The sequence below is a fragment of the Eptatretus burgeri genome, unplaced genomic scaffold (genome assembly GCF_056783735.1).
Source record: "Eptatretus burgeri isolate ZD-2024b unplaced genomic scaffold, Ebu_testis_v1 Ebu_testis_scaffold_3189, whole genome shotgun sequence".
In the NCBI taxonomy this organism is placed as follows: Eukaryota; Metazoa; Chordata; class Myxini; order Myxiniformes; family Myxinidae; genus Eptatretus; species Eptatretus burgeri.
In genome coordinates, this window is record NW_028225139.1 from 47,501 (window position 1) to 75,249 (window position 27,749).

Sequence of the window (27,749 nt, forward strand, 5' to 3'; positions counted from 1 at the left end):
ACTCCTGACATCCAACTCAACAGCTGGTGGTTCAGCCTGGTACAACTACTCAAAGTAACTGGCCCAGCGGGCCTTCACTTTGGACTCCTCTGACAAGAGCCTACCACCCTCCAATCTAACTACAGTACATTGAGGGACTGGCATGGACGAACATAATGCAAAAATTCCCCTGAAAGCAGGATGAGAATCACTTGACCACAGGTGATGCTCTACCCCCTCACAGATTCCTCGCATATAGGCCTCCTTGTCCACCCTTAGCGCACGTACAGTTTTATGCCTCAACTCCTTGAGCAGCTCAGCTCTGCCATTAACCCTGGCCCTGTGGCTCTGGTCAATGGTATCCAGTGTCCCTTGAGACAAAAATTATTCTTCGCCCTTCAATGAGTTCCAAGACATCCACCAGCAATATCAAGGATTGTGGTCTTGAAGGCACTCCACAACTCTACTCGATTCCCAAAAGTACCCACACCCCCCCCCACACTCCCAAATCTCCACTTAGCCTGTTTGCAAACTCCTCAGCTACCCTCTCATCCTTGAACTTGCCAACATCCAGCCAAGGCTGGGATGGTACCATTCTTCCGGATTTAAGCTGAAACTTCAGAGTTGCGACAACAAGTGTGTTGTCAGTATTGAGAAACTGAGCACTCCGGTAGATCCTGCAGTTCTGGATCATCCTCCAGCAACCATCAATGAGCACATGGTCATTCTCTTGTGCCACACCATTTGCGTTAAAATACCAAGTCCAGCGATGAGCTAGTGGGCGCTGAACCATCAACCAGCCACCCGAAGTCCATGACTTTTTTCGAAGTCCAGGAACTTAGTGCTATTCTGGTTTACAGTTCCAGACCCATGGGGACCAACACACATCTCATAACCATCCCGATCATTGTCAGTCGATGCATTGAAATCCCCCAAAACTAGAAGAGTATCTCGCCTGGGGCACTGATCAACAACAGACTCGAGCGTGGCATAGAATGCGTTCTTCACAGTGAGATCACTTGCCTCAGTCGGAGCATAAACAGAGACCAGGGAAATGACACCCAAGGAGTGACAAATCCTAAGTCTCATTACACACTCATTGACCAGTGTTACCTCAATTATCATTTGAATCAGGTTGTTGCACACAGCTACAGCAACTCCTTGGGCATGGTAACCATCAGAGCAACCAGACCAATAGTAAGTGTAACCACCCACCATGATCTCGCCACTATCTAGTCTCCGATCCTCAGAGAGTGCTGCAATACCGATGTTCAAACGTTTGAACTCAGATGATAACAGAGACAGGTGATTATCCTCTTAGGGATAGGACATTCCAGGCACCCACCCGAAAGGACCACCCCAGGTGAACCCAAGGAGACTGCTGTCTGGTGGACGACACCTCAGCACCACTCCGCCACACACCATCACAATCTGATCCAGGAAGTTTACCCCGTGCTTTCCTCATTTCAAGGAATGTTGGTCCCAAAGTTTTCACTCAATCCCGTCATCCCGTGAGCTGCCCTGTGGAGTGCAGCAACACAGGAGGCACTCCCACGGAGTGGGTTTTCAGTTTTCTTTGCATTTGTGGGTTTTGTGGAATGAAGTGTTTACCGTTGGCCGGAGCGCAAATCCTGCCACCAACCTCCTAAAAAATAAACATCACCCAACTGCAGGAGGATGTACAGAGACACAGTTGGGCATGAGAAATGGATGGTCATTGGCTCACTTGGAGCTCCTCTGCCCTTTCATAGGTTTTGTTTTTAATCCTACTGGGTGTCCATGTCCATACACCCTCCCCTCACCAAGAAACCCGATCGGGGAGACAGTTTAGTTGCCAACAACCCGACCATGAAACAGATTCGTACAGGTTTACATGCTCCCTGTAGCAAGTCACAGATCTAACCTGACCTGACCCTTGTCCCCGACACAATAATTCCCACCCTCAGATGCCTTATTACAATGGCTTATCACCATGATACGAAAATGGACCAAGACACCTGAGGGGAAAAAGAGTTTGGGAAGAGGGCTAAGTAAATAGAAGCGTGAAACAGAGTGTGGGGTTGTTTACGCACAAGGAACCACTCAAACTGATCTGACTTGAACTGGATGTATGTTCCTCTTCTTATTCCTCCCCCCCCCTTTCCCCACCTTAGCGATCCTTGAGGTTTTCCATAGGTTCACGGCTTGTCAGGGTATGGATGGGGGGGCATGGGGGCAAACGTTTTACATGGTGATTGGCTGCGCTTCACCTCCTGACCCAACAACAATGCCTGAATGGCAGATCTCTACCTTGGGGGCTGCCTTTTCAGAAAAGGGAGGGGGGGCTGGAAGCTCCAGATGCACCTGTCGGATTTGATGTATGGCTACTGTACCGGTGAATCCGAAGGTGCTACCACTGAATCAGTGACAGCTTGCCTGGCCTCGCCCAAATTTCTCTGCTAAACGAGAAGCATGTGGGGATCTGTAAGTGAGTTATAGTGTGTTTGTTGTGAGATGTCGAGGATAGAGAAGGTGGAGAGGGTGGAGAGGGTGAAGGAAACACAAACTTGTGCATGCAGATCTTTCCCCACGTACGCGATATAACTGAAATGCTGAACAATACTATGATATAACTGACACTCACCGTCACAATACAATCCCCCACCCCCAATCTCTTCCCACGTTCACCACCCCCCCCCAAACTCCATGACATGATAATATAATGTAAAACAGCTTGGGTAATCCCCACCATATTTTGCATACGTACTGGGGGTATCCAAGGTCAGGTCACCAGCACAGTATAACTCCTCCCCCTTCTCTCCCACCAGTGTGGGGAGGCACGATTTTCACCTGTACACGTGGCACAGTGCAGATAGTGTACTTGGATAAAGATAAAGATAAAAACCGCTGATAAAGAGAGAGGGGGTATAACACTCCGGTAGGGAGCAGGTGTTTCCTGTGAACTAAAACACCTTTCGTGCAGGTACAAAGGACATCAGAATTATTGAAGGACACTGGTGCAGAGGTGTTCGTGCTCGGGGCTGGAGATGCAGACATCACTGAGATGAAGGAAATGGGCAGTTTGCCATCGAACCTCCATATTTTCCACAAGAACCATTTCAAGGACTACCTGGAAAACGTTGATGAAGTCCTCAATTCTCTGTATGTCGTGATGGATTTAAACAGAGGTGTGTTTTTCTCTTTTCTGATTAGCTCCTTGGACAAAGGATGGCAATTGCTCACCATTTAGAATTGAGTCTGTTGCTACGTCATAACTATTATGACATCTTTGTTAAATGTATTGTATCATATTATGTTGTACCTCACTCGGTGAGCACATCCTTGTTTACATTCCACACCCTCCTAAAATGAACTGTTTACCATGTCAACTGTCAACATCCTTCCTTGGAAAATGATGTTTGATTTCAGCCACAACGTTTTGAGACTGTGATTGAAGCAACAAATCTGGTGACCTGTGACCTCAAGTGTGATTTTACATTGTTGTTTCGAACTTGTGATCATCACACATTGGATGAAATACGAATGATCAGATATGTTGGTTTCCTTTTGTGTTTTTGAAGTTTCTTTTTCCTGTTCATCGAACTCGATTTAAGGTTTCCCTCTTATTGGCTGATCGTGTACCTGAGCCGTAGAGATTGGTGAATGTGTATTTCTTGCCTGACAGCATCACCTGCTTGATGAATAATTGTGTGCCAAGGTGATTTGGATGTTGTATTAAGTGTATATACCATTCATTGAAATGACCTTCAATCGTTTTTATTGCTCTTTAATAAGATTTACTTCATTTACAGACTCGTACAATGATGCACATCTTATTCGGACGATAACGCACTAAAATCGATGTGATAAGAGCAGTGTGTGTGTGTGTGTGTGTGTGTGTGTGTGTGTGTGTGTGTGTGTGTGTGTGTGTCTTCCCCATAACTCCAAAACCATGAAACCTAGCAGCCTGAAACTTTGCATGCTATACCAAAAACACTCCAAGGAAGTGCAAGAGTGAATATTGGGTGTTTGGGTTAATTAAAACACCCCTTTTGAAGATAATTAACAGCCTTATTTAATTGTATGCTTCATCTTCAGCCACCTCGCTCTCTGGGGTCTTCAGGCTTATCCTCGGTAACCTCGTTGAGGTCTGAAGCCGCCATGTTTTTTGGCCTGCTCAACCATGCCTCGATTTGGAAAAGGCCGCAATGATTTCTTAACAATAAAGTTTATTTTTTTCACTTTCCTCACTCATATTATAGAATGACTGTTCATCATAGCGACAAATCACTGTATACATCGCTTTTATAAGTACTTTACAGGGTGGCCATAAAGTCTGGAAACATAGGCGAATATATATTAATATGGAATAGGCAAAGCCGAGAAGCGAACTTAGAATTCTTCTTCCATTCGCTTCTGACTTTACCTATTACCTTCACAACGACAACTACACCACCTAGAACAGGATCTCATCTAAAAATATATATATATTACCTCAACATAACCTTCACAACAACTCCACCGCCTCGAACAGGATCTCATCTAAAAAAATAAATACGAGAAGCGAACGTAGAATTTTTCTTACATTCGTTTCTGACTTTACCTATAACTTGTTCACAACTATACGCAATTTCCGGTTACTTCGGCCTGGATTCGGGATCAGCGATCAAATAATGTAAATCACGATAAAAAATTATTTTTTGATGATGCGGGACATATCTTTATTAAAATCAGTGGAGGAAATACACACCATGTCTGATATTATTTGGGTCTTTCATGTCTCCGACGATGCCTTTATCTCCCGGCATGCATCATTCCCCATGACAAAAACCGGAAGCAAAAAAAAAACCGGAAGCAAAAGGGTCATAGCCAACGACACGTATTCCAAATTTCCAGGGTATTGTGTTGTTGTTGTTGTTGTTGTTGTTTCCTATTCTCTCATGTGCACACGTTAAGTATGAAGCTCACTACGTTCGCTATAAATGGTTTATTCAATGGGCGTCGATTGCTTTTGAAAAGTGGTGTGGACATTGCATGTCCAGACCACGAAGCCCACTTCGTGCCGGCGTGAACACAGCAAGTCTACCCTTGCAAATTCTTGATTTTATACGCTCGTTGACATGCTGCCTTCTGATAACACAAATCCCTTAAATTAATCTGACCATCTATCGACTATCTTTTTATCAAATGAAGACCACAAGGGGAAAACCAGAGATGTCAGGATAAGTCAATTTTGAAGAAACTGAAAAACAAAGTTTCAAGACTTTGGTGGACCATTAAATAACTGTCATATAGATTTCTTTTCCAGTAAAAGGAAGAGTGATCATTGGCCAATCAAATTAAGCATGTAGCATTTGCCAAGCTTCTGTGTTATTTAATTTAAGAGCACAGAACGAATCAATGTTGCAAACTGACATCACTGGTTATTCCCTTCTTGAATAATTGCCATGCAATTTTAACCCAGGATGTGTAGCAAATTCATGCTTGTTGGGTATTAGCATACATTACATGACTTTGGTGATCACAGATTATTTTTTTCAACATTAAACGGTCATTGTTTTTTTGTTTGATTGGTGTTCAACGCCATACTCAAGGGTATTTCGCTTATATGACGACGGATTCTCCATTTCTTACTCCGTGCTACTTAATATGATGGAAAACCGGGAGGAAACCAAGGATAAACCACCCCCGCGATAGCCGAAGTCACCTCATATGAATCCCTCATATACCTAAGCAGGTTGATTGGGCGGTGGGTACATCGAATGAGGATGGGTACTCAGACGCGCTAACCATTAAGCCATGGCGTGGGTCCCATAAAAGTCACAATAAAGGTTTGACCAGGCTTGAACCACGATATGCACCAACTACGGAGCCCATGATATAACCAAATAGGCTATTGTAGTGCTCAGAGTTTATGCTGTGAAAGTTTTACAACCTTTCATTTTTTAGTTTCTCAACTCTGAATATTATGGTGGAACAGTTAACATGAATGAAAGGGAGATAACCAGGAGTGAAGTACTGACAACTCTGGGTTTCTACTTGTTCAGCTTTGACAACACTTGTTTTTTCATTGCACGGCTAAACTTTATACCATATACATAAATGATGTGACACCCCTGGTTATTTGTTAAAGTAATATTGTGAGAGGAAACCTAATGTTGCCAACTGTTGGCAAGTGCAATAACCCTGAAATTTATAAAAAGTGACATCTCTGGTTTTCCCCCTGTGGTCTTCATATATATATATATATATATATATATATATATATATATATATATATATATATATATATATATATATATATATATATATATATATATATAATTGTTTATCAAGCCTCGTTCTCACGACCCTTGAACTGATTCACTAAACATAAACTGAAAACTAGACTGACATACAAATTGATATTACACAAGTACGGTCAACTTACCTTAAAACTTGCCAAAAATATGAGCCCGCTTGTCTGCCGATCCAGTTAAAAACTTTGTAGCAACGTCTTGGGGGTCAAGTGCAGTCAGACGATCTCGGTGAACATGACAGATCATGAGATGGTCGAGGCGTTGTTGGGTCATTGTGGAACGTAACCAAGTCTTCATACGTCTGAGTGCGCTGAATGACTGTTCAGCTTCGCATGAACTTGCTGGGGAAACCAATAGAAGCCTAAGCAAACGTTCTACCTGTGGGAACATTCGACGGACTTCCGGCACCATGTCTACAAATATCTTACGGTAATCCTCAACAGATGAACCACTGAACTGGTTACGAAAGAAGCCAAGTTCTTGCTCTCGGGAATCCGACAGTTCAGGATATTTACGGACTATTTGTGGTTTGAATGACCCAGACAGGAGCATTCCACCCAAGTCCCTATACGCCATGAGGTCGGTTGATGTGAAGTACTCGTTCAAGTTCTCGGATGCGCTGTCGATGACTTTGAAAAATTCAACTCTGTATACCTCCTCTGCAGAATTGGCAGTGTATTCCTGCGTGCCTCCATCAAGTCTCTTCGGAAGCTTGCGCTTACGAGGGAGGGTCACTGTATCTAGTTGGCACTGCTGGAGCTTCTGTTGTGCTGCTTCGAAAACCTCCTTAAACGTCTGGTCGGTACGGAGAGATTGGAGATTCTTTGCAGCAGTAAGCATACCAGAGACGGTAACTTGTGAACCCTGAAGTGCCTTATTGAGGTATTCAAGGGATTGGAGAATGGGCAATGATGCAAACAGACCAAGAACACACTTTCCTGATGAAAGACAGCTTCGAATACCATTGGCTCGTGATGCCGTGTTCGTACCAAAGTCATCACTTGCTTGTTGAAGGGCATCCAGTACCACTTCATAGTTATCCAATATCGATTTCACGGCAGGAGAACGAGTTAACCAACGCGTCGGGCAAATTGGCCTCAGGCGTGGAGGGCAAGGAGTGTCAGCATAGTCGGCGTGGATATTCAAGTACAGATGCTCGAATTTTCCAGAGTTGTTGTAGATGTTACTGAGTACCTGGACATAATCAAGGGCATCTCTTATGAACGGCGCAGTTCGTAAGGCTTTGGATGACATGAGCTCCACAGTGAACATAATTGGCCAGCGGTTGGAGTTTTTTTAGCTGTGCTTGACAGCCCTTGTACTTTCCAGACATGTTGCTTGCCCCCATCGTAAGTCTGCGCTCTAAGGTGTTCAATAGGGAATTGACACCGAATTAGGACATCCTGAAGCATCTTACAAAGTGAGACTCCTGTTGTTGACGATACTTGGTAGAGGCCGATGAGATCTTCTTGAACAAAGGAATCCGTCACATGGCGCACACACACCGACTCCTGCTCATTACCCTGAATATCTTGCGTTCCATCAGTTACGAGTCCGAACTGAGTGGACATTTCATTCACGATACTGCAGATATTTGTGAAGATGGCATGACTCATCAACTGTAGAATTTCGTTCTGAATTTCTCCACTTGTGAAAGTCATCTTCCTTGAAAGCCACGTCTTGAGGTTTACATCATCCTCGGCCCGCAACTGTAAGAGCATTTGAAATTCCCTTCAGAGGCATCCTTCCCACGAATTGCAAAACCTTGTCAGGCTAAATATTGCAGTGAGGTGATAATCTTCAGAAGTGCTGACCGTGCAGATCTTTGCTCTTCTTGCAGTTTGCTGCTCAGCTGCACATGGACACCAGGTTGACTTCTGCGACATTTCAGATTTTCAGAAGCAAGCCTATGTGTGTTTGATCGTTCGTGTTGTCTGAATTTTTCTGCAGCCTTTTTCCAGTTCCGAAAGCCCTTTTAGACAAATGAGTCTTCTGCACAGCGGGCAAGTTCGGTAAGTTTTTCACGAGAAGCGTCCGTACAGGTGTGACAGAGCACACCGCCGATGCTCTGATCAAAATGAAGCCACGGAAAATCTTTGAACCACTGTTGTTGAAACTTCAACTTTCGGTTTGGCAGTATTTGGACTGGGATACAACTGACATCATGAGGTTGAAAAGGCTGATTTGGGAAATTAGGCCGAGTACTCGCACATGCACCCTTTTCTGCTATCTTCTCCTTTGAATCGTCCACCTCTTTCTGGGAACTTGATTGCTCCAGGAGAGTGGTCGGGGATGTGCTACTTGATGCTGTCGCGAAAAACTTTGTGATATCCATATCCTCTATGAAACGAGAAGGGAATTGCATTTCAGTTGAATAAATTTTGACATGTGAATTATCAGGGTTATTTTTGCGTAACAGGGCATTTTTAAGGTCAACATACTTTTGGCAAGGTAACTATACCTCCAGGCACAATGTTGACATGTGATAAGCTTTGCTTAGCAAATGTATTACTAAAAGAGCGCCGATACGAGTTCAGTTCTTAATTTAGCATTCCATTACTCGCTTAGTACCCGGCTACACGCTTATTACTTTTATTACTTTTGGTTAGGGTCAGATACCCTGGTATTTTATTACCTGGGATTATTAATATTCATCATTTTATTTAATCTGCATTTAATTAACCAATGAGCTAAGGGTGAGTGAGATGATTATGATATTATTGGTTCATAGTTAGCGTCGTCGTTAAAGATTGTGTTCTTGATTTGCATGCCATCAAAAGGGTTCACCAAAGGAATGAGCTAAAATCAGTTGTAATGTGAACATTTATGTAATTATTTTCGTCTCACAAACCACGAGACCAGGAGATGAGGGATTAAGATCTGTTGCCGTCCGGACATGCACTCTTCTTTGCAATGATTGTACATAGTTTGTTGATTTGTAAATACGTTCATCATTTCCACTAGTGCGTACCCGTACGTGCGTGGCCGTGGCCGTACGTGCAAAAAAAACAAACAAACAAAAAAACACAACTTTGAAACCGCGTGCCTTTGTTTAAGTATAGTGCGTGCCCGTACGTTTTGTTTCAGTATAGTGCATGCCCGTACGTTTTGTTTCAGTATAGTGCATGCCCGTACGTTTTGTTTCAGTACAGTGCGTGCCCGCACGTTTTGCTTCAGTATAGTGCGTGCCCGAACGTTTTGTTTCAGTATAGTGCGTGCCCGTACGTTTTGTTTAAGTATAGTGCGTGCCCGCACGTTTTGTTTCAGTATAGTGCATGCCCGTACGTTTTGTTTAAGTATAGTGCGTGCCCGTACGTTTTGTTTAAGTATAGTGCGTGCCCGTACGTTTTGTTTCAGTATAGTGCGTGCCCGTACATTTTGTTTAAGTATAGTGCGTGCCCGTACGTTTTGTTTCAGTATAGTGCGTGCCCGTACGTTTTGTTTAAGTATAGTGCGTGCCCATATGTTTTGTTTAAGTATAGTACGTGCCCGTACGTTTTGTTAAGTATAGTGCGTGCCCGTACGTTTTGTTTAAGTATAGTGCGTGCCCGTACGTTTTGTTTAAGTATAGTGCGTGCCCGTACGTTTTGTTTAAGTATAGTGCGTGCCCGTACGTTTTGTTTCAGTATAGTGCGTGCCCGCACGTTTTGTTTAAGTATAGTGTGTGCCGGTACGTTTTGTTTAAGTATAGTGCGTGCCCGTACGTTTTGTTTAAGTATAGTGCGTGCCCGTACATTTTGTTTCAGTATAGTGCGTGCCCGTACATTTTGTTTCAGTATAGTGCGTGCCCGTACATTTTGTTTCAGTATAGTGCGTGCCCGTACGTTTTGTTTAAGTATAGTGCGTGCCCGTACGTTTTGTTTAAGTATAGTGCATGCCCGTACGTTTTGTTTCAGTATAGTGCGTGCCCGTACGTTTTGTTTCAGTATAGTGCGTGCCCGTACGTTTTAAGTATAGTGCGTGCCCGTACGTTTTGTTTAAGTATAGTGCGTGCCCGTACGTTTTGTTTAAGTATAGTGCGTGCCCGTACGTTTTGTTTAAGTATAGTGCGTATCCGTACGTTTTGTTTAAGTATAGTGCGTGCCCGTACGTTTTGTTTAAGTATAGTGCGTGCCCGTACGTTTTGTTTCAGTATAGTGCGTATCCGTACGTTTTGTTTAAGTATAGTGCGTGCCCGTACGTTTTGTTTAAGTATAGTGCGTGCCCGTACATTTTGTTTCAGTATAGTGCGTGCCCGTACATTTTGTTTGTATAGTGCGTGCCCGTACGTTTTGTTTAAGTATAGTGCGTGCCCGTACGTTTTGTTTCAGTATAGTGCGTGCCCGTACGTTTTGTTTCAGTATAGTGCGTGCCCGTACGTTTTGTTTCAGTATAGTGCGTGCCCGTACGTTTTGTTTAAGTATAGTGCGTGCCCGTACGTTTTGTTTAAGTATAGTGCGTGCCCGTACGTTTTGTTTAAGTATAGTGCGTGCCCGTACGTTTTGTTTAAGTATAGTGCGTGCCCGTACGTTTTGTTTAAGTATAGTGCGTGCCCGTACGTTTTGTTTAAGTATAGTGCGTGCCCGTACGTTTTGTTTAAGTATACTGCGATATAAGTTGGAAAGGTGAAATAAACCATTTTAGTCGCGAAAGGGCCCAGAACCGTCGCCCGGTCGAAATGGTGAAGAAGAAGCTGACAGTCCTCTTTATTTTATTCTCAACGCTGCATTTAAAACCTCTAATTTAATCATTCTAAATCACACAGTTTAATGAGACACCTTATTCTGTCGGTCTATCCTTCGTCTTTGTCCTCGTGCAAACGGGAAATTATTCGGATGATGGCGGAAGAGAAATTCCTTCCGGAACGTTATTTTTCCTAGTAAAAAGCTACGAAGTCTGAACCTTTTTTAATCGGATTTTCGAGGTAATCTCATTGCTATCCTATAGATACTGTATAATCCGAGAACAGAATTCAAAAATAATTTTCCGTTCGTTTGTCCGAACCGCTGAGGTGAATTTTGCATATTTTTCAACAGCTTCCTTTTAAAATCTATAATTTAATCCTCATAAGTCCGACGACCGAATGATACCTCTCGTTTTGTAGGTCTATACCTCCCCTAAGTCCAAGTACCGATAAAAAAATATTTACATTAACCGCCGCAAAAGCGAGTGAATCAGCACATTTTATTTTATGTTTCCCAAGTATTCAAAGCTAATTTAGTCGCCAAAATTCCCACTTTCCTTCGATTTTCACCCGGTTTTCAACGTTGCGATTTAGGACACTGTTATCGACTGCGAAATATGAAAACAGAATTAGAAAATATCTTTCCGTTCGTTCGTGCGAGCCGGTAGAGTGAAACCGCGTCATCCTGCCCAGGCTCCACCATCTCAATCAGCATACCAGGCCGCGAAATCTTTTATTGGCTTATAACTCGACGGTGCAAAGTCACAAAAATTAAACACTCACATCATCGTGCAGGTAATAACATCAGGCATCCGGCGATATAAGTTAGAAAGGTGAAATAAACTATGTTGGTCGCTAAAGGGGCCCCGAGCCATTGCGGCCTAACACTATCCGAGGCGTGGCGCTCCGGGCCATGAAGCCGCGATTTCTCTAAACACTCATAAAATGACGATACAAAGTCCGAAAACGTCCCAACATACCTCAAAATGTCCAGGTCACGTTCCCTGTTAGTGGGTGAACAATCCAACGCTTGGCGAATTCTGCTTCGCAATGATAGGAAGAGCCGACATCGAAGGATCAAAAAGCGACGTCGCTCTGGACGCTTGGCCGGTGGGAGACCATTGCTTGGGAAGCACGGATTCTCAATGTTGAATTGTTAACCTATCATCTTTAATAGAACTATAATAGACCAAAAAACTTTAGAGATTTAAAAAATTATTCTTGTATTTGAGGAGCATCTCGGCCTGGTTGTACAAGAGTAGCTCGTTTTGTGTTACGTAACTTACGTTCAATGAAAAAAGTGGGGGGGGGGAATCGATATGTTGTCCCCCCCCCCCTTGTTAAAAAGTGGGGGGACATGTCTCCCCCCCGTCCCCCACCAATCGACGCCCATAGGTTTGAGCGAAGGCCACACTTTTAATGATTTTAATGATAATATTTGAGGTCCACACTTTTAATGAAGAGGGAGGGGAGAAGGCTTTGGGTGCAGGGGGTGGGGGGGAGGAGGAGGCGAGGATAAGGGACGAGGGGGGAGGTGAGGAGGGTTCTTGAAAGAGTGTGGGGGGTTGCAGAATAGCTCGTGGAGGGGGCCGCATGAGGAGGAGAAAAGGCTCTGTGGTGCTGCGGGAGAGGGGGACAAGACAGGGGGAAGAAGGCAGTTGAGGATTTGAGGAGGTGGAGTGAAGAGATGGAGGTGAGAGGGCAGTGGAAGGAGGCAGCTTTGTGGATGAGAGGGGGGGGCAACTTTGAGAAGGATGAGTGAGGGGATGAATAGTGGGAGAAAGGTGAGGGGGGGAGTTTTTGAGAGAGGTGAGAAGGAGGCTTGGAGGGAGAAGAGTGGGATGGTTGCTTTGAGAGTGAGGGGTGAGAGGGGTGAGTTGGCACTGAAGTTGGAAAAAAAGAATGGTTGATGGAAAGCGAACATTCATAGCAAATTTGGGTTTTAAAACGTTTTAGGTCAGTTATGCGATTTAACACAATTCTTGATGGATGCAATAAAGGCGAATCCAGAGAATGGAGAGATGAAATGCTGTCACAGTTGGATTTTTTAGGCAAGGTATGAAGGAGAGGTCGAAATGAGAGCAGTCTGTTAAAATCGTAGAAGAGTAGTGCATTATGATACAGTAAAGAGTACCACATGTGTGAAAGAGGAAGATGAAGCATTATAAGAGATCGTTTTTGTTATTATTATTAATGTTTGAGAGTTTTCAACAGATTTGGTCATGTAAGTGTTGTAGAAAAATCCGAGGAAGAAGAAGAAGAGGAAAGAAGAAGCTGAAGAAGAAGAAGAAGAAGAAGAAGAAGAAGAAGAAGAAGAAGAAGAAGAAGAAGAAGAAGAAGAAGAAGAAGAAGAAGAAGAAGAATCGAGAGTCGTGAGTGAGGAAGGAGAAAGGTCGCGGTTTTTTTTGTTTGTTTGTTTGTTTTTTGATTTAAGATAAGAAATAGAGTGATGGGTTGGGAGGGAGGGATGGGGGGTGTTAGGAACGTGGGGAAGATATAAATTTAAGGTAATGGGGAGAAAAAACAAAACACGATCATACACCGAGGGGAACCGGTAGGCCTCAAGCTCAACAGCAGGCCTCAAGCTCAACAGGAGGCCTCAAGCGTCCGGTAAGACAAGGTCGACAAAATCTCACAAAATAGCACGATTTTTGAAACAAAACTGAACTAGGAACACACAGGAACATGTCAGTGAGAGAATAAACAGTAAAAACGGGACAGATAACGACCAGAAACTTAACTTAATGATCGTCAGCAGAGAGCCCTGAAGAAGACCTGTCAACGCTCTAAACCCAGAACCGGAAGTGGGTCAAGTGGTTCAAGCTCCATTATCCTGAGCAAGTGGTTCGTGCTCCATCATCCTGAGCGAGTGGTTCATGCTCCATTATCCTTTGAGAGTGGTTAGTGCTCTGTCATCCAGAGCGAGTGGTTCATGCCCCATTATCCTGAGCAAGTGGTTCGTGCTCCATCATCCTGAGCAAGTGGTTCATGCTCCATTATCCTGAGTGAGTGGTTCATGCTTCATTATCCTGAGTGAGTGGTCCGTGCTCCATCATACAGAGTCAGTATTTCATGCTCTGTCATCCTGAGCAAGTGGTTCGTGCTCCATTATCCTGAGTGAGTGGTTCGTGCTCCATCATCCTGTGCGAGTGGTTCGTGCTTCGTCATCCTGAGTGAGTGGTCCGTGCTCCGTCATCCTGAGCGAGTGGTCCGTGCTCCGTCATCCTTAGCGAGTGGTTCATGTTTTTTTTTTTATTCTGAGCGAGTAGTTGTGAAACCATGCGATTTTTGAGCCTTTTGACGTATTAACCTGTTTTCCAAATTTGCGAGCCAAATTTGTTTTCGCACCTGTCACACACAGCTGTTTTTAAAGATTAATGTTTGTGAACATATCCCTGACATATCTATATTGATGTGACGTTGTTTTTCAGTGAAAACTACTCAAGGTTTCTGGGTTGTATACAGTGCGTATTGTATTTGGTAATCACACTGACTCCAACCTGCCGGTTTCCGAAAAAAAAATGACGATATTGGCCAAGCACGTGTGTGTGTGTGTGTGTGTGTGTGTGTGTGTGTGTGTGTGTGTGTGTGTGTGTGTGTGTGTGTGTGTGTGTGTGTGTGTGTGTGTGTGTGTGTGTGTGTGTGTGTGTGTGTGTGTGTGTGTGTGTGTGTGTGTGTGTGTGTGTGTGTGTGTGTGTTGTTCATAATGCAAAACATTCTCTCTGCTAACCCCCGACCCCCACGTCTCTCTCTCTCTCTCTCTCTCTCTCTCTCTCTCTCTCTCTCTCTCTCTCTCTCTCTCTCTCTCTCTCTCTCTCTCTCTCTCTCTCTCTCTCTCTCTCTCTCTCTCTCTCTCTCTCTCTCTCTTTCTCTTTCCCTTTCCCTTTCCCTTTCCCTTTCCCTTTCCCTTTCCCTCCCTCTCCCTCTCCCTCTCCCTCTCCCTCTCCCTCTCCCTCTCCCTCTCCCTCTCCCTCTCCCTCTCCCTCTCCCTCTCCCTCTCCCTCTCCCTCTCCCTCTCCCTCTCCCTCTCCCTCTCCCTCTCCCTCTCCCTCTCCCTCTCCCTCTCCCTCTCCCTCTCCCTCTCCCTCTCCCTCTCCCTCTCCCTCTCCCTGTCTGTCTCTGGACATATCCGTTTGGTGGTTATGTCTGGAGGGCGTTTGTCTCCGGACGTGTCCGGATGAGAGTTTGTCGCCAGATGCATCTGGATGGTGTTTATTCCCAGATGGGAGTTAGCTACTGGACGTATCCGACGGTGTATTTTTCTGGACGTGTCTGGGCGTATTTATCTCCGGAGAGGAGTTTGTCTCTGGACGTGTCTGGGCTGTGTTTGTCTCTGGATGCGTCCGGGCAGTGTTCATGTCCGGACGGGAGTTTGTCTCTGCACACCTTAGCTCCGGATGCGTCCGGGCGGTGTTTGTTTCCGAACGTGTCCTGCTGGCCGTGTTTACAGTATGACCGGTAGAAAATGGATTTCAGACATTATTTTGTTTCAATGTTCAATGTTATTCTTTGCAGAATCATTTTGATGAGACGGTATGAATCGTAATCCACGCTCCACGGCATGTCTGCCTTCCCTTGGTCTCACCTCACATTGTATTTCCTTTTCCCACCCCTCCTTGCCAACCCATCCCTCCTCGCTCCGCCCTCCTCTCTCCTTTCCTCTGCCCCTCTTCAGTCTTCCCCTTCTCTCTCCACCACCCCTCTCTTTCTCTCCCACCCCCCCCCCCCGCCACTTCAGTATTCTGTCAGCGAAGCGGCGGGTGGTATGTGCGAGTACTAAATAATTACCAGACATTTAAATTCAAATAAACCTCTTCCAGAAGAGGTTAAAGTTGGTCGTGCATCTTCTTCTTCTTACTGAACGGCACCATATCGATAGATTGGGGTCAAACTAAATCCAGAAACAGCAATGGCACAATCACAAGCATCCATTCGATGAATAACATCTAATTCCACTTCCAAAGTAACACTTTTACAATGTCTCTGAGGCAATAATCTTCAGTGTGTTTATAAAGTCCCTTTACCCCCTCCGCAGAACCTGATAAACTAATATAATCAACACACAAGAGGTATAAATGTAAACTGTGAAAACACAAATCTTTTACTATCATAAATACACAAAGCATATATAGATACATATATATATATATATATATATATATATATATATATATATATATATATATATATATATATATATATATAGATACATATATATATATATATAAGCCTGGTGTTGGCTTAGTGGTTAGGGTGGCGGCTTGGGATCCCAGGATCCTGAGTTCAAGCCCTGTTGGCTGCTGAATTAACACCAGGGGGTTGACTCAGCCTGTCATCCATCTGAGGTCGGCGAAGTGAGTACCAGTGTACTGGTCCCGGTGTATGCCCCGGTTAGAATAGGTGTACCATATCCCTGTGTGTCGTAAGAGGCGACCAGGGTTGGCGTCAGGAAGGGCATCCGGCCATAAAAAACATTGCCTCAAGAAAAAGCCTAACCCCTGCACAGCAGGGAAAAATGGCTGTAAAAACGGTCATTTTATATATATATATATATATATATATATATATATATATATATATATATATATATATATATATATATATATATATATATATATATATCAGGAAGAAAATAATTCGTTTATGGTCATTTATTGGCACTATTTGGAAGATAATAATTGCTCATCGTCTCAGGAAGAAGATAACTGCTCATAGTCACCTGAGAGTTGCAATTCAACATGATTTCCGCATATCTCACGGGATTGTGAGTTGCACAAGACACCGTGATGGCCGATGACATGTTGCTTTCATGACATGTTGCATGGTGCTGTTGCTTTCATTGCGTTATCTGTAAAGTCAGTGATTGCATGATGGGGAGTGGAAAAAGTTAAATATTCTGCTCTTTAGATGAGGTAATGAATAAATATGTAATGATCGATATGGGATTGCCGAGGGGGTAGGGGAGGACAGAGAGTTTGGGTTGGGAGAAGGGCGAGAGCAAAGATGGGACAGAGTTGGGAGGGGGAGGTTGAGTCTTTGTGGGTGGGGGAGGGGGTTGAGGAGTTGTGCTGGAGTGTGGAGGTTTGAAACCTTAGGATTGGGAGGGACAGGTTGAGGACTTATAGTGGGAGGCGAAGGTTGAGGGTATAGGGTTTGGGAGGGCGGGCAGTTGAGGACTTGAAGTCATTTTAAATTGCATGGAAGTTCCGTGGGTCTCTGCTAGTTGAAGTATATTTGTATTGTGTTGTATTGTACAATTTGGCTTCGAAATGAGACTAATCAGACAATTTAGAAGCTAAATTAGAATGACCTCCCCATGCCTACTTTTTACCAAAAGTGACTTGGTGGTTAAGAGCCTTCTTTTCTTCTTCCATCTCCACCTCTTCTTCCATCGTACCATGTCCTTCCTCGGTAAGTTGGTACCTGTAAGGCCTTTGTATGTTATTCTATACAGTCTAGTGCCCCCTCCTCAGTGTTGTTACATTTTTCCTCACTGGTGTGAGTTTCATTACCATTGGTTATCAGTTGAGGTTTTCACACCCTGCAATATCGGGGTCACCTGCCCAGGATTAATTACAGCTTTGAAGTGCATGTGACTTGGCATGAGTTCCTCACACTCTGTCAAGAGATTGGGCCCAACCCCCCCCACCCCTTCCCCTTCTTTTCTTCTCCAATTTATTATCCTATATATTTTCACCCATCCATTGTTCCTAATGGATAGCAATAACACCCTAACAATAAAGCCATTGTTCATTCTGATAGAAATATGTCGTCTTTGAAAACATATGTTTCTCTTGTCTCTGGCAGGCCTTCGTATTGACGTGGCATTTTTAATTGACAGCTCTGATTCTATGGGCCAGCAAGGCTTCAGGTATGCACAGGAGCTGGCATCACGCGTGACCTCCCAGCTAGAGGTAGGGGAAGATGCAATTCGTATTGGCTTTGCTCAATATGCTCGGAGCCCACAAACTGAGTTTGATTTGCGACAATATACCAACAATCCCACCATGGAGAATGGCATTCGCAGCATACATTATAGAGGTACTTGTGTGACATAAGCCTTTTATCACTGTGAAATATATATATATATATATATATATATATATATATATATATATATATATATATATATATATATATATATATATATATATATATATATATATATATCTGGCAGAAAAGTATCACTTGTATTAAACCATCAAGTTTCATGCAAAACAATCATCAAATGTGACATTTAAGGAACGAGGGTGCTTCTAAATTAGAGCTTTTTGTTACACAAGATATAATCTCCTCCACAGGTGGTCATGGTGCGAATTTAGGGGCTGCTGTTCTTCACCTAACAAATCATCTTCTATCGAAATCCGGTGGGGCACGTACAAAGGAAGGGGTCCCTTCAGTTGCGGTGCTTATTGTCGGCAGCCCCTCAAGTGATGAAGCTCTTGTGGCAACATCAGTACTAGAGAGATCTGACATTGGCATTGTGGTTGTCGGGATGGGAATGGCGAAACAGCAGGAGATGCAGGCCATGGTTGAGAGTGCCAGTGCTGGGCGTCTGTTCCAGCAGCCACATGTTGAACTGGTTCCTGAACTCGGGACACCAGTGGCTGAGGCAATACGCAAGCTGACCAAGCGTCAGGTTATGGAAACAGGTGAGATTCATAATGTGGACATAAACTCATTCCACACTGAGACACACCACCTGGGGGGTACTGAAAAGGTTTACTTAAGACAATGACCAAGAAGGAGCCTCAGTCATGTTACCTGGACGAAATTGAATAAACTTTAAAACTAAATAAACACCTGTCTTATAAAGGTCCACTATGAAGTGACCTTTGGCAGCAGAGACCTGTACATCTACAGATACAGATATAGAAGATAAGATGACATGTTGTCCTCATCTTTAGTGCCAAATATTTTCCCAAGCAAATTTTGTTAACATGGTAGAAACTTCGCAATGAAATATTTAACCTCTTAATGTGAAAAAATCCTCCATCGAAATAATTTACACTATCCTACCAAAGGTCGTGGGACACGCATGATTTTATTGACGATGCACAACAATGATCTCTGTGGACTCCCTTCATGAGCCAATGAAAGTTCAGGCTCTCAAACTTCAGGACGTTGCCACTAGCCCATGGCCTCTCCATCAAAGACCATATGTCAAAGACTGCTTGTTTCATCCTTCATCGTGTCAGGTCCTTCTTCCATCGTGTCAGGTCCTTCCTCTGAAAATAAGGCATTTGTCCATGGCTCAATGGAGTATGTTCTCCCATGTGACCTCTTGCCCCTTTTTCATACCTCTCACTTCTGCATGCTCTGGAATTCAGAGCTGTCATAATCATGCCTTTCTCCCACAAATAAGTCCAAGAATCAGGCCTAGGTTTGTTTCCAAAAAAGTTCTGTTGCTGTGCAACCATTTAATACCTTGTGGAGCCTCCACCTGTGTCTCAATCAAAGCCATGGTCTTTCACCGACTCCAACATCTGCTTCAAATTTTATTTTACAGGATTATCTACCATTCCTTACGATGTGCTTACCGTAGTTCATTCAGATTTGGGCCCATAATTACCATTCCAACACATTATATGGATGCTGCAATACGACTTGATTGACAATATTGTTACGGCCATTTCGGTTACTCAGTTTGAGTCCCACAGGTCGTGTCAAAATGACCGCCGCTACTGCCAGCTAAGTTCACAGCCCAGAGTAAATTCCCGGGCCTGTGTGCCACATTACACTACTCGTAGGGACTGTGGAAGTAAACCGAGGAAGTGCCGATAGCCACTTTTGACCTTTCTAATACAGCCGAGTGAGTATTGGTCATGTGTGTGGTTTGAGACCGGTTTGAGCCAGTGTTCCGAACTACACTACATCCAGCCTAAACCCTCAACCGAGACATCCAGAACTAGCAGAATCCAACCCCGAGACCAGGTATATTTATTAACAAAGTGAATGACATGGGACAAGGAATTACAGAAATGAAGCAATCATTTTAAAGCAATTCCAATAAAAAAAATTAATAATGTAATCAACAAACTAATGGACCCATTTCCCCAAACTCGATATATGCCCTCATACAAAGCAAATGACTAATTTCTTAACTTATGGCGGGCTTTTTCATTAATTAGATGAATACAGTCCAGGGAAATACATGACAATGTTGGGAGGTTGTTTTTAAACCCATTGGTGTTAAAGATGTGCAGAAGTTCTGAAGCATAGATTGGTGTGTCGGCAGCTGGTTCCCGACATAACAGCTCCTACTCAATGAAGCGTGCGTGACCTCGGTGAAAACCCTTCTCCGTTGCGGCGTTCTCAAAAGCTCTCAGCCCGAGCGCACACTTGGTGAACAAGCTCGAATGAGCTAAGATCCTCGTCCTCTTAATGATGACGTCATAAAAACGAATATGACGTCATTGTGATGTATCAGGTTTGCGATAAATTATCTGTGATAATGCCCGGCTTGATTCCCGCAAACAAAATTCAAACAGCTCGCCTAGTTTCGGAGATAATGGTATCGGCGATTTCCATTAGCGGCGATATTACGATGTCAACTTTTTTTCGAGGAAGAATTTACAAAATCGGAGATGGTTACTGCCTACACGTGGGCTTTCTGCATATACATGGCAAGTTTCACGAAGATCCGATGAAAACTCTGGGTTGTGAAACAAAAAATGTCAAAAAACAGGAATGACATCATAAAAATTGATATGACGTCATAAAAATTGATATGACGTCATAGTGATGTATCATATGTGCGGTAATTCATCTGTGCTAATGCCCAGTTCGATTCCCGCAAACAGAATTCAAAAAGCTTGCCTAGTTTCGGAGATAATTTTTTTAGGCGATTTCCATTAGCGGAGATATTTTGACGTCATAACTTTATTTTCTCGGACGAATTTTCAAAATCGGAGATGGTTACTGTGTGCGCAGGGTATTTTTGCATATATGCGCCAAGTTTCAGGAAGTTTCGATGAAAACTGTAGGCTGTGAAACAAAAAAGTCCACAAGAACGACAACGTGAGTAAGACTTAGAGATCCTCCACGAGGATCTAAAAACTCTGCTCCATCGCAGCATTCTTCAAAGCTCCTTGCTGCGGCACACACTCCTCAAAGCTCTTTCTGCTCTGGCGATTGTAGAGAAATGTATGGAAAACAAACATCTATCTGTACATACTCAATGCCGATGTATTGCATGAATAATACTTCATGCTTCTCCAAACAAATATGTCAACGTCTTTTTGCATAAGCCCCCGTTAACTGCAAACAGTGCGTGAGATAATCCGATGAATCCTCATGCCATCCGTTTCAGCTCCTGACATTCAGCTCCTGACAGTCAGCTCTGCTTTGAACAATACAGTTTCGCCAGAACTGCACGCTCTCCCAACGTCTTGCACTTTACAGCTCTTGTGTGCACTTTTGAAAGGAACATTTAAACAGAGGAAAAGAACATGAAATCACAGCCAGAGGTTTGAGGTTGGGGGGGGGGGGGTGAACAACCATAGGGGAGGGAAAACAAACATCCATCTGTACATATGAAACGCATATCTGTTGCATGAATAGTACGTCATGCTTATTGAAACAAATACAAACAAATATCTACCGTAATGCCAAAAAGTTTTACCCCACTAAGAGTCATTCCCACAACAATATGTCAAAAATTCCAAACTCCTGACGATGGACGAGCAAACTGTCCGGTGTTGGTTAAGAGCCAGCACCATTTATGATTTGCCATGAGTGTCCAGATGCTTTGGGAAGACGTCGGAAAAACCTTAATCTGTTGTTGTTATTCAACTCAACCTGTTTGCCATTTTGAGGGTCCCAGATGCACGTTCTTTGCCCACACACCACGCAAGACCAAGCATTCACCACACTGATCAACAACTAGTTGTCCATTTGCTCTTCTACGGTTTTCCATAAAATGCAATATCCACACTTGACCAACTGTTCTAGCACTTTCCTGACGCCAAGAAGACTCTTTACTCGCATCATCGAGGCTTGACGTGATGAAGAAATCACATGTGATCCTCACAACAATCAATTGCAAGACTCTCTTGAACCCAGAGATTCCTTTTGAATTCCCGCCAAATTGGCGCGGAGAATTGGTGCTCCCTGCGCTATTCCATCCCCCCATATTTCCCCATGGTTTATTGGGGATGCGTCGGATGATTTACACCATCTTGCTGGATTTGAAAACCAGTCATCATCCTCAGTGGAACTTTCTTAGCTCTTTCTCTGAAACAGGAAGTTTTGAAATTGACCAACGAAACTAGTTCCTGACGATTTTAGACCATGTTTGCTGATGATGTTCATGATTATGGAAATCACAGTGATTGAGCAATCCTGACAACTTTAAAGGAGTCGTGTCCTACAACGTTTAGTAGGATTCTGTAAATTTCATCACAATGTACCTTTCCAATTTTATCCAACACGTCAATTGAATATATTATGAAACCGGAGATAACTCTTGGTGGAATAAAATGAATTTAAGTTGACCAGTAATCATGTTTTCGAGCAAGCTTTTCTCACCTTGAATGATTTGCCTGATTTACTTGCCTGTGATGTTTGCAGGTTGTGAGTACGTCGCAAAAGCAGACATTGCCTTCCTTGTACATCAGCCTTGGAGCACCGGTCCAAGTAACTTTGACCACGTGCGACGGTTCCTGAGCACTTTTGCTGAGCACGTACTAGTGGGACCGAATGCAGTTCGAATTGCAGTTGTACTGTACAGTACAGAAGCCACAACGGAGTTTCTCTTCAATTCATATAGCACTCAGGATAACGTTATTGCGCATATACGTAGGCTGCCCTACAAAGGAGGGCAGACTTCTACAGGCCTTGGCCTTCGTCATCTTTCTGAAAAAGTATTCATTCCTGAGGCTGGCAGCAGAAAAGCTCAAAGGGTTCCTCAATTAGCCATTGTCATAACGAATGAAGAATCACCCGATGACGTGATACACGAGGCAAAGAAGCTTCAACAAATGGGCGTGGGGATGTACAGCATCGGCATCAGTCAGGGGGACATGGGTGAACTCCGTGAGATCGCCACTGGGGTCGATGATAGTTACATTTTTTACGTGGAAGACTTTGACCATCTCCAAGCGAACAGCACGAGGATTATCAGTTCGGTGTGTAGCATGGCTTTGAAGATTGATGAAGGGAGATTAGATCCTACCGAAAATGTGTATGACTGGGGTAAGTTGTGTTTTTTTTTCTTTTCGTCATTAGAGATTCATTAAAGACCCCGATGGGATAATTTGAATTGACTTGCTTTTTGAGGATACATTTATTTCAAGTTGAGCCAATGAAAAATGAGCAAGGGACCTTTCGATTCAGATCACCAAGTTGCATTTTGGAATATTAAAAAAAAATTTTTTTTTACGAACAAGCGCTCAAAAACACAAATCGGTGCATGGTACAATTGGTTGTGGCAGAATCTGACTGCAGTGTTATTCACCGGACGAGGTACGTGTCTTCTACGGCTTCGGCAACACAGCGTACCCACGCTCTTCCCCATGGGTGTAGTTTTGTAATTGCCATTGGCGAAGACTAGCTCTTCCGGCTTTTCATGGCATATGTTCCACTACCCCTCTCAGGCTACCTGAGTTGCCAGAAACCAGTTCAACCGGATCATGGGTGTTTGTAGGAAACACCATCTCCTTACTGGATTTTCCATTGGCTCCCAAAGGGTGCTCAATTGCCCTTTATCAGGTGTTATTTTTGGTCCTGCAAGGTGTCACAGTCACCTTTTCCACTGGCAATCAGTGAGGGGTGTCGGTTCAGTCACCGCCAACCAGACCGTGCAGCAGGTATCACTGGGTTGCGTGTTACCTGGATTATCACTAACAGCTGGGATGAAATTGTCCTGATAATATGAAGGTGCCAATATTTGTCAGCGGTTCAAGTTTGGCTGTGAATACTTTTTTTATTGGTACTCAGATTGTGCGTAAATGAAGAAAAAAATACATTCAGAGCCAAGGAGAACATCACTCTGTGGAGAGCGCATGCCTCCACCAGGCTGAACAATTTACATTTTGTATCCACTGACAGGCCACATCAGGGTCTTCACCAAAATCGAATCAATTCGGCCTTGTCACCCACCCAACCTGTCTACCAAGTGTCAAAGTTTTCATGCTGAAGCCTTTCCTTAGGACATATACCTACCTAGTGCAGTATTTCTTATTCTTATTCTTCCTCTTATTCTTCTTCTTTCTTTTTCTTCTTTTTCCCACATTATTGTGGGGTTGGCTCGGGGTAGGGTGTGGGAGGGATGCTTCGCCCAAGTCTTTCACAAACCAGCTGGCCAGGCCTGACATTCGACGACAGTTAGGGCAGGAATTTATTACTTGTCCATGGTGCCAAGGATAGCTCGCCTTCTCTTCGAGAAGGACACCATGGGATCTTTAAGGTCCACCAACTATAATGACGGCAGGCAGGATATCCGTGTAACTTCCAATATGCAAGGGATGGCACACACATTGATGACTTATCTTCTGTTCTTGCTCATATACATGAGCTGCCTTACAACGGCCATCCTGCCTGTGAAACATTGAGATGACAGTTCACAGCTCGGCCCAGCTTGAAACCCAGGCGAGAGAGCATAGAGGCGAGAGAGCATAGAGGCGAGAGAGCATGGAGGCGAGAGAGCATGGAGGCGAGAGAGCATAGAGGCGAGAGACAATGGAGGCGAGAGAGCATGGAGGCGAGAGAGCATGGAGGCGAGAGAGCATAGAGGCGAGAGAGCATTGAGGCGAGAGAGCATAGAGGCGAGAGAGCATAGAGGCGAGAGAGCATAGAGGCGAGAGAGCATGGAGGCGAGAGAGCATGGAGGCGAGAGAGCATGGAGGCGAGAGAGCATGGAGGCGAGAGAGCATAGAGGCGAGAGAGCATGGAGGCGAGAGAGCATGGAGGCGAGAGAGCATGGAGGCGAGAGAGCATAGAGGCGAGAGAGCATAGAGGCGAGAGAGCATGGAGGCGAGAGAGCATGGAGGCGAGAGAGCATAGAGGCAAGAGAGCATTGAGGCAAGAGAGCATAGAGGCGAGAGCCCGTGCGGCACGCAGTATAATATTGTGACCTCCGTATAATAATTATAATTATATTTTTCACCCTGTATAATAATTATATTTTTCACCCTGTCATTTTGTCTGTCTGTTTGTGAAGAGAATATCTCAAACATTTGTTGACGGATTCGGATGAAATTTGGTGGGCAGGTTGAGTGTGAGACAAGGACGAATTGATTCGATTTTGGTGGAGATCCGGCTCAGGCTACTGGAGTTTAAAAAAAAAGTGATTCTTCACCATTGAGAGATGCAGCCAAAAACGATATATAGCACGAGATCTCAAAAAAGTTGTGGACTGATTATGACAAAACTTGCTGGATGAGTTTGGGAGGTGACAAGAATAGGCCGATTCGGTTTTGGTTTAGGTCTGAATCCAGATCCGGCCTATCAGTGGGATACACAACGTGAACTGTTTAGCCTGTAGTGGGGCAACTTAGCTGAAGATAGCATAACAATTGTGCATTTTGTGAGGAAAGCACCAAATTTGGCACACTAGTAGCCAAACATATTATGAACAGATTTGGATATTGGGCCATCTCAAATTCAGCCGCTGATGGCTGTGGCAGCCATTTTCCACTGCCATCAAAAATTTTGAGATGGCCCAATATACAAATCTGTTCATAATATATTAGGCTACTAGTGTGCCAAATTTGGTGCTTTCCTCACAAAATGCACAATTGTTATGCTAAGTTGCCCCACTACTGGCCGAGGTATGCACTCTACTGTCGTTGAAGTTAAAATTTGTTTTGCCTCAAGGTTTACTTTGATCAAGATTTCTTTGACGGGCAATAATCATACTGTGCAACCCGTGATATGTAAATATTAACATGTTTGATGTTGTAGTTTACCAGAAATTTAAATAACTATTCACTGTTTCACCCTCACGGTTATCTCACTTGCTGCTCTTTTGATATGCACCAAAGCCATGAAAGCATATCAGTGATTCGAGATATTAGTTATTGACACTGCAATGACAAATTACCTGCAAATTTATGAATTTGCAGAATCCTTTTAATTTTTATATGAAAGCTCAGCTTTTGTGGAAGAGCGACGTGGCAGACAAATAAGGCAAAGTAGTGAATGTGGGGAAGTGGGTGAACATTAGGACAACACAAAGTAATTATAAAACAGAGACAGAGACAGAGACAGAGACAGAGACAGAGACAGAGACAGAGACAGAGACAGAGACAGAGACAGAGACAGAGACAGAGACAGAGACAGAGACACAGACAGAGAGACAGACAAAGCAACCTGAAAATAAGAGTTAGGTTAGGTGGGGTTATTGGGAGTAGAAAAGACCATGGAGGGAGTTGACATGAGAGGGTGTTGTATGTACCACCTACTTGAAGTCCTCGAGGGAAGAGTGCAATGAAACTGCTTCTGCCTGGCAGTTCCACAAGTACGAGAAAATAAGAACAAAAGAAGTCATGATGTGCAAATCGTCTGAATTGTGGGAGTTTAACAAGGTGGAAGTTACTGGAATAGCTCCTGATGAGCTAGGGAAGGTCAGACAGCAGAGGAAACTAGTCCTGATGAAAGGAAGAGTAAAACAGAGAGGAGACTCACCTTGTCGTGACGTGAGAACAGACCTTATACTTTGGCCTCATCGTGGTAGATTCCAATAATGTTGAGAGTTTTATTTTCCACAGAATTTACGAAAGACAGATGAGGATGGGGTACCAGCCAAAAGGGGGTGATAAGTACAATATTGAGATGTGGGCAGGCAGGCCGATATAATAAGCTATGAGCCGTCCCTCGGATGGATGCTACACTGGGTATGCCATCTGCTAGCATTATTTGCCGGTCGTTAAAGATCCCATGGTGTCCTTCGTGAAGAATGGGTGGGTTATCACCACACCCTGGCCAAATTCCAAATTCATACTCTAACATACAGGGGGAAGTACATCAGCGGCATTGCCACACCCTTGCAAGAACTGATGCAAACCAATAGTCACGTGCTAACATACAGACGAATGAAAGTGCAGAAAAGACTGTGGCTGATGGTGAAGCCTCCAGTTTCAAGAGACGGAACCTCTTCCAGAGGTGCCATCTGCACCCATCTTCAATGCTGCTGAGTTAAAGCTGGAAAGAACTTTCCCTACCTTTTCTAAATGTTATGATGGCAGAAGATGGGAACACAGTGTAATAGAACACGAGGTGTCGAGGTAAACACCGTTTTGAGATGCTGTTCCTCATCTCAAGCAAACTGCAGTGAGGCAGTTTGAGGAGATACATCTTCCACAGATGCACTTGACAAGGTGCCACCATGAGATTGATGGAGGAAACTGGTTGGAGGGTTACAACCAAAAAGTCCAGCTCAAATTTCAACCACACTTTTACAAGAGTCAAAACTACTAATTAGTCATTTAAGAATCGAGTTGAAGATGGATTCTCTCTAAATATGTTACAAGAGTTTCTTTGTCACATATTTTTGTATATTTAATTCTCATTCTCCCCATTGACAGCAAAATTGAGGATTCAAGCTGCTGATATTGCCTTCTTGATTGATGGCTCGGGCAAAGCCACGCCAGTCTTCAAAGATATCATGCAGCTCGTGAAGAAATCAGTAGAAAATATGAACATCGGTTCTGATGAAGTGCGGGTTGCATTGGCACGGTACGGCACAAACAAACGCATAGTCTTCCGACTTAACTCTCACACGAACAAGCAAATGGTGCAGAATGCGATCAGACGGCTTGAAAACAGCGCCACAGGTGAGTTTACCAAACGGCTGCATGCCACGGTAGTTTTTGTCCTGATTTGAAGTT

General features: G+C 43.8%; 1 protein-coding gene across 5 annotated transcripts in view; it reads left to right on the forward strand.

Annotated features, from left to right (window-relative positions):
- LOC147006323 (collagen alpha-3(VI) chain-like) overlaps nucleotides 1-27,749 on the forward strand; it is a 144,467-nt gene that overhangs the window by 44,862 nt on the left and 71,856 nt on the right. For 4 of the 5 annotated variants that reach the window (XM_085869061.1, XM_085869063.1, XM_085869059.1 and 1 more), the window contains exons 5-9: nucleotides 2,942-3,146; nucleotides 17,728-17,961; nucleotides 18,222-18,572; nucleotides 22,492-23,115; nucleotides 27,447-27,695. In XM_085869061.1, coding sequence (XP_085725187.1) covers nucleotides 2,942-3,146; nucleotides 17,728-17,961; nucleotides 18,222-18,572; nucleotides 22,492-23,115; nucleotides 27,447-27,695 — 1,663 coding nt within the window. The remainder of the gene's footprint in view (nucleotides 1-2,941; nucleotides 3,147-17,727; nucleotides 17,962-18,221; nucleotides 18,573-22,491; nucleotides 23,116-27,446; nucleotides 27,696-27,749) is intronic. The other variant, XM_085869062.1, reaches the window with a different exon arrangement.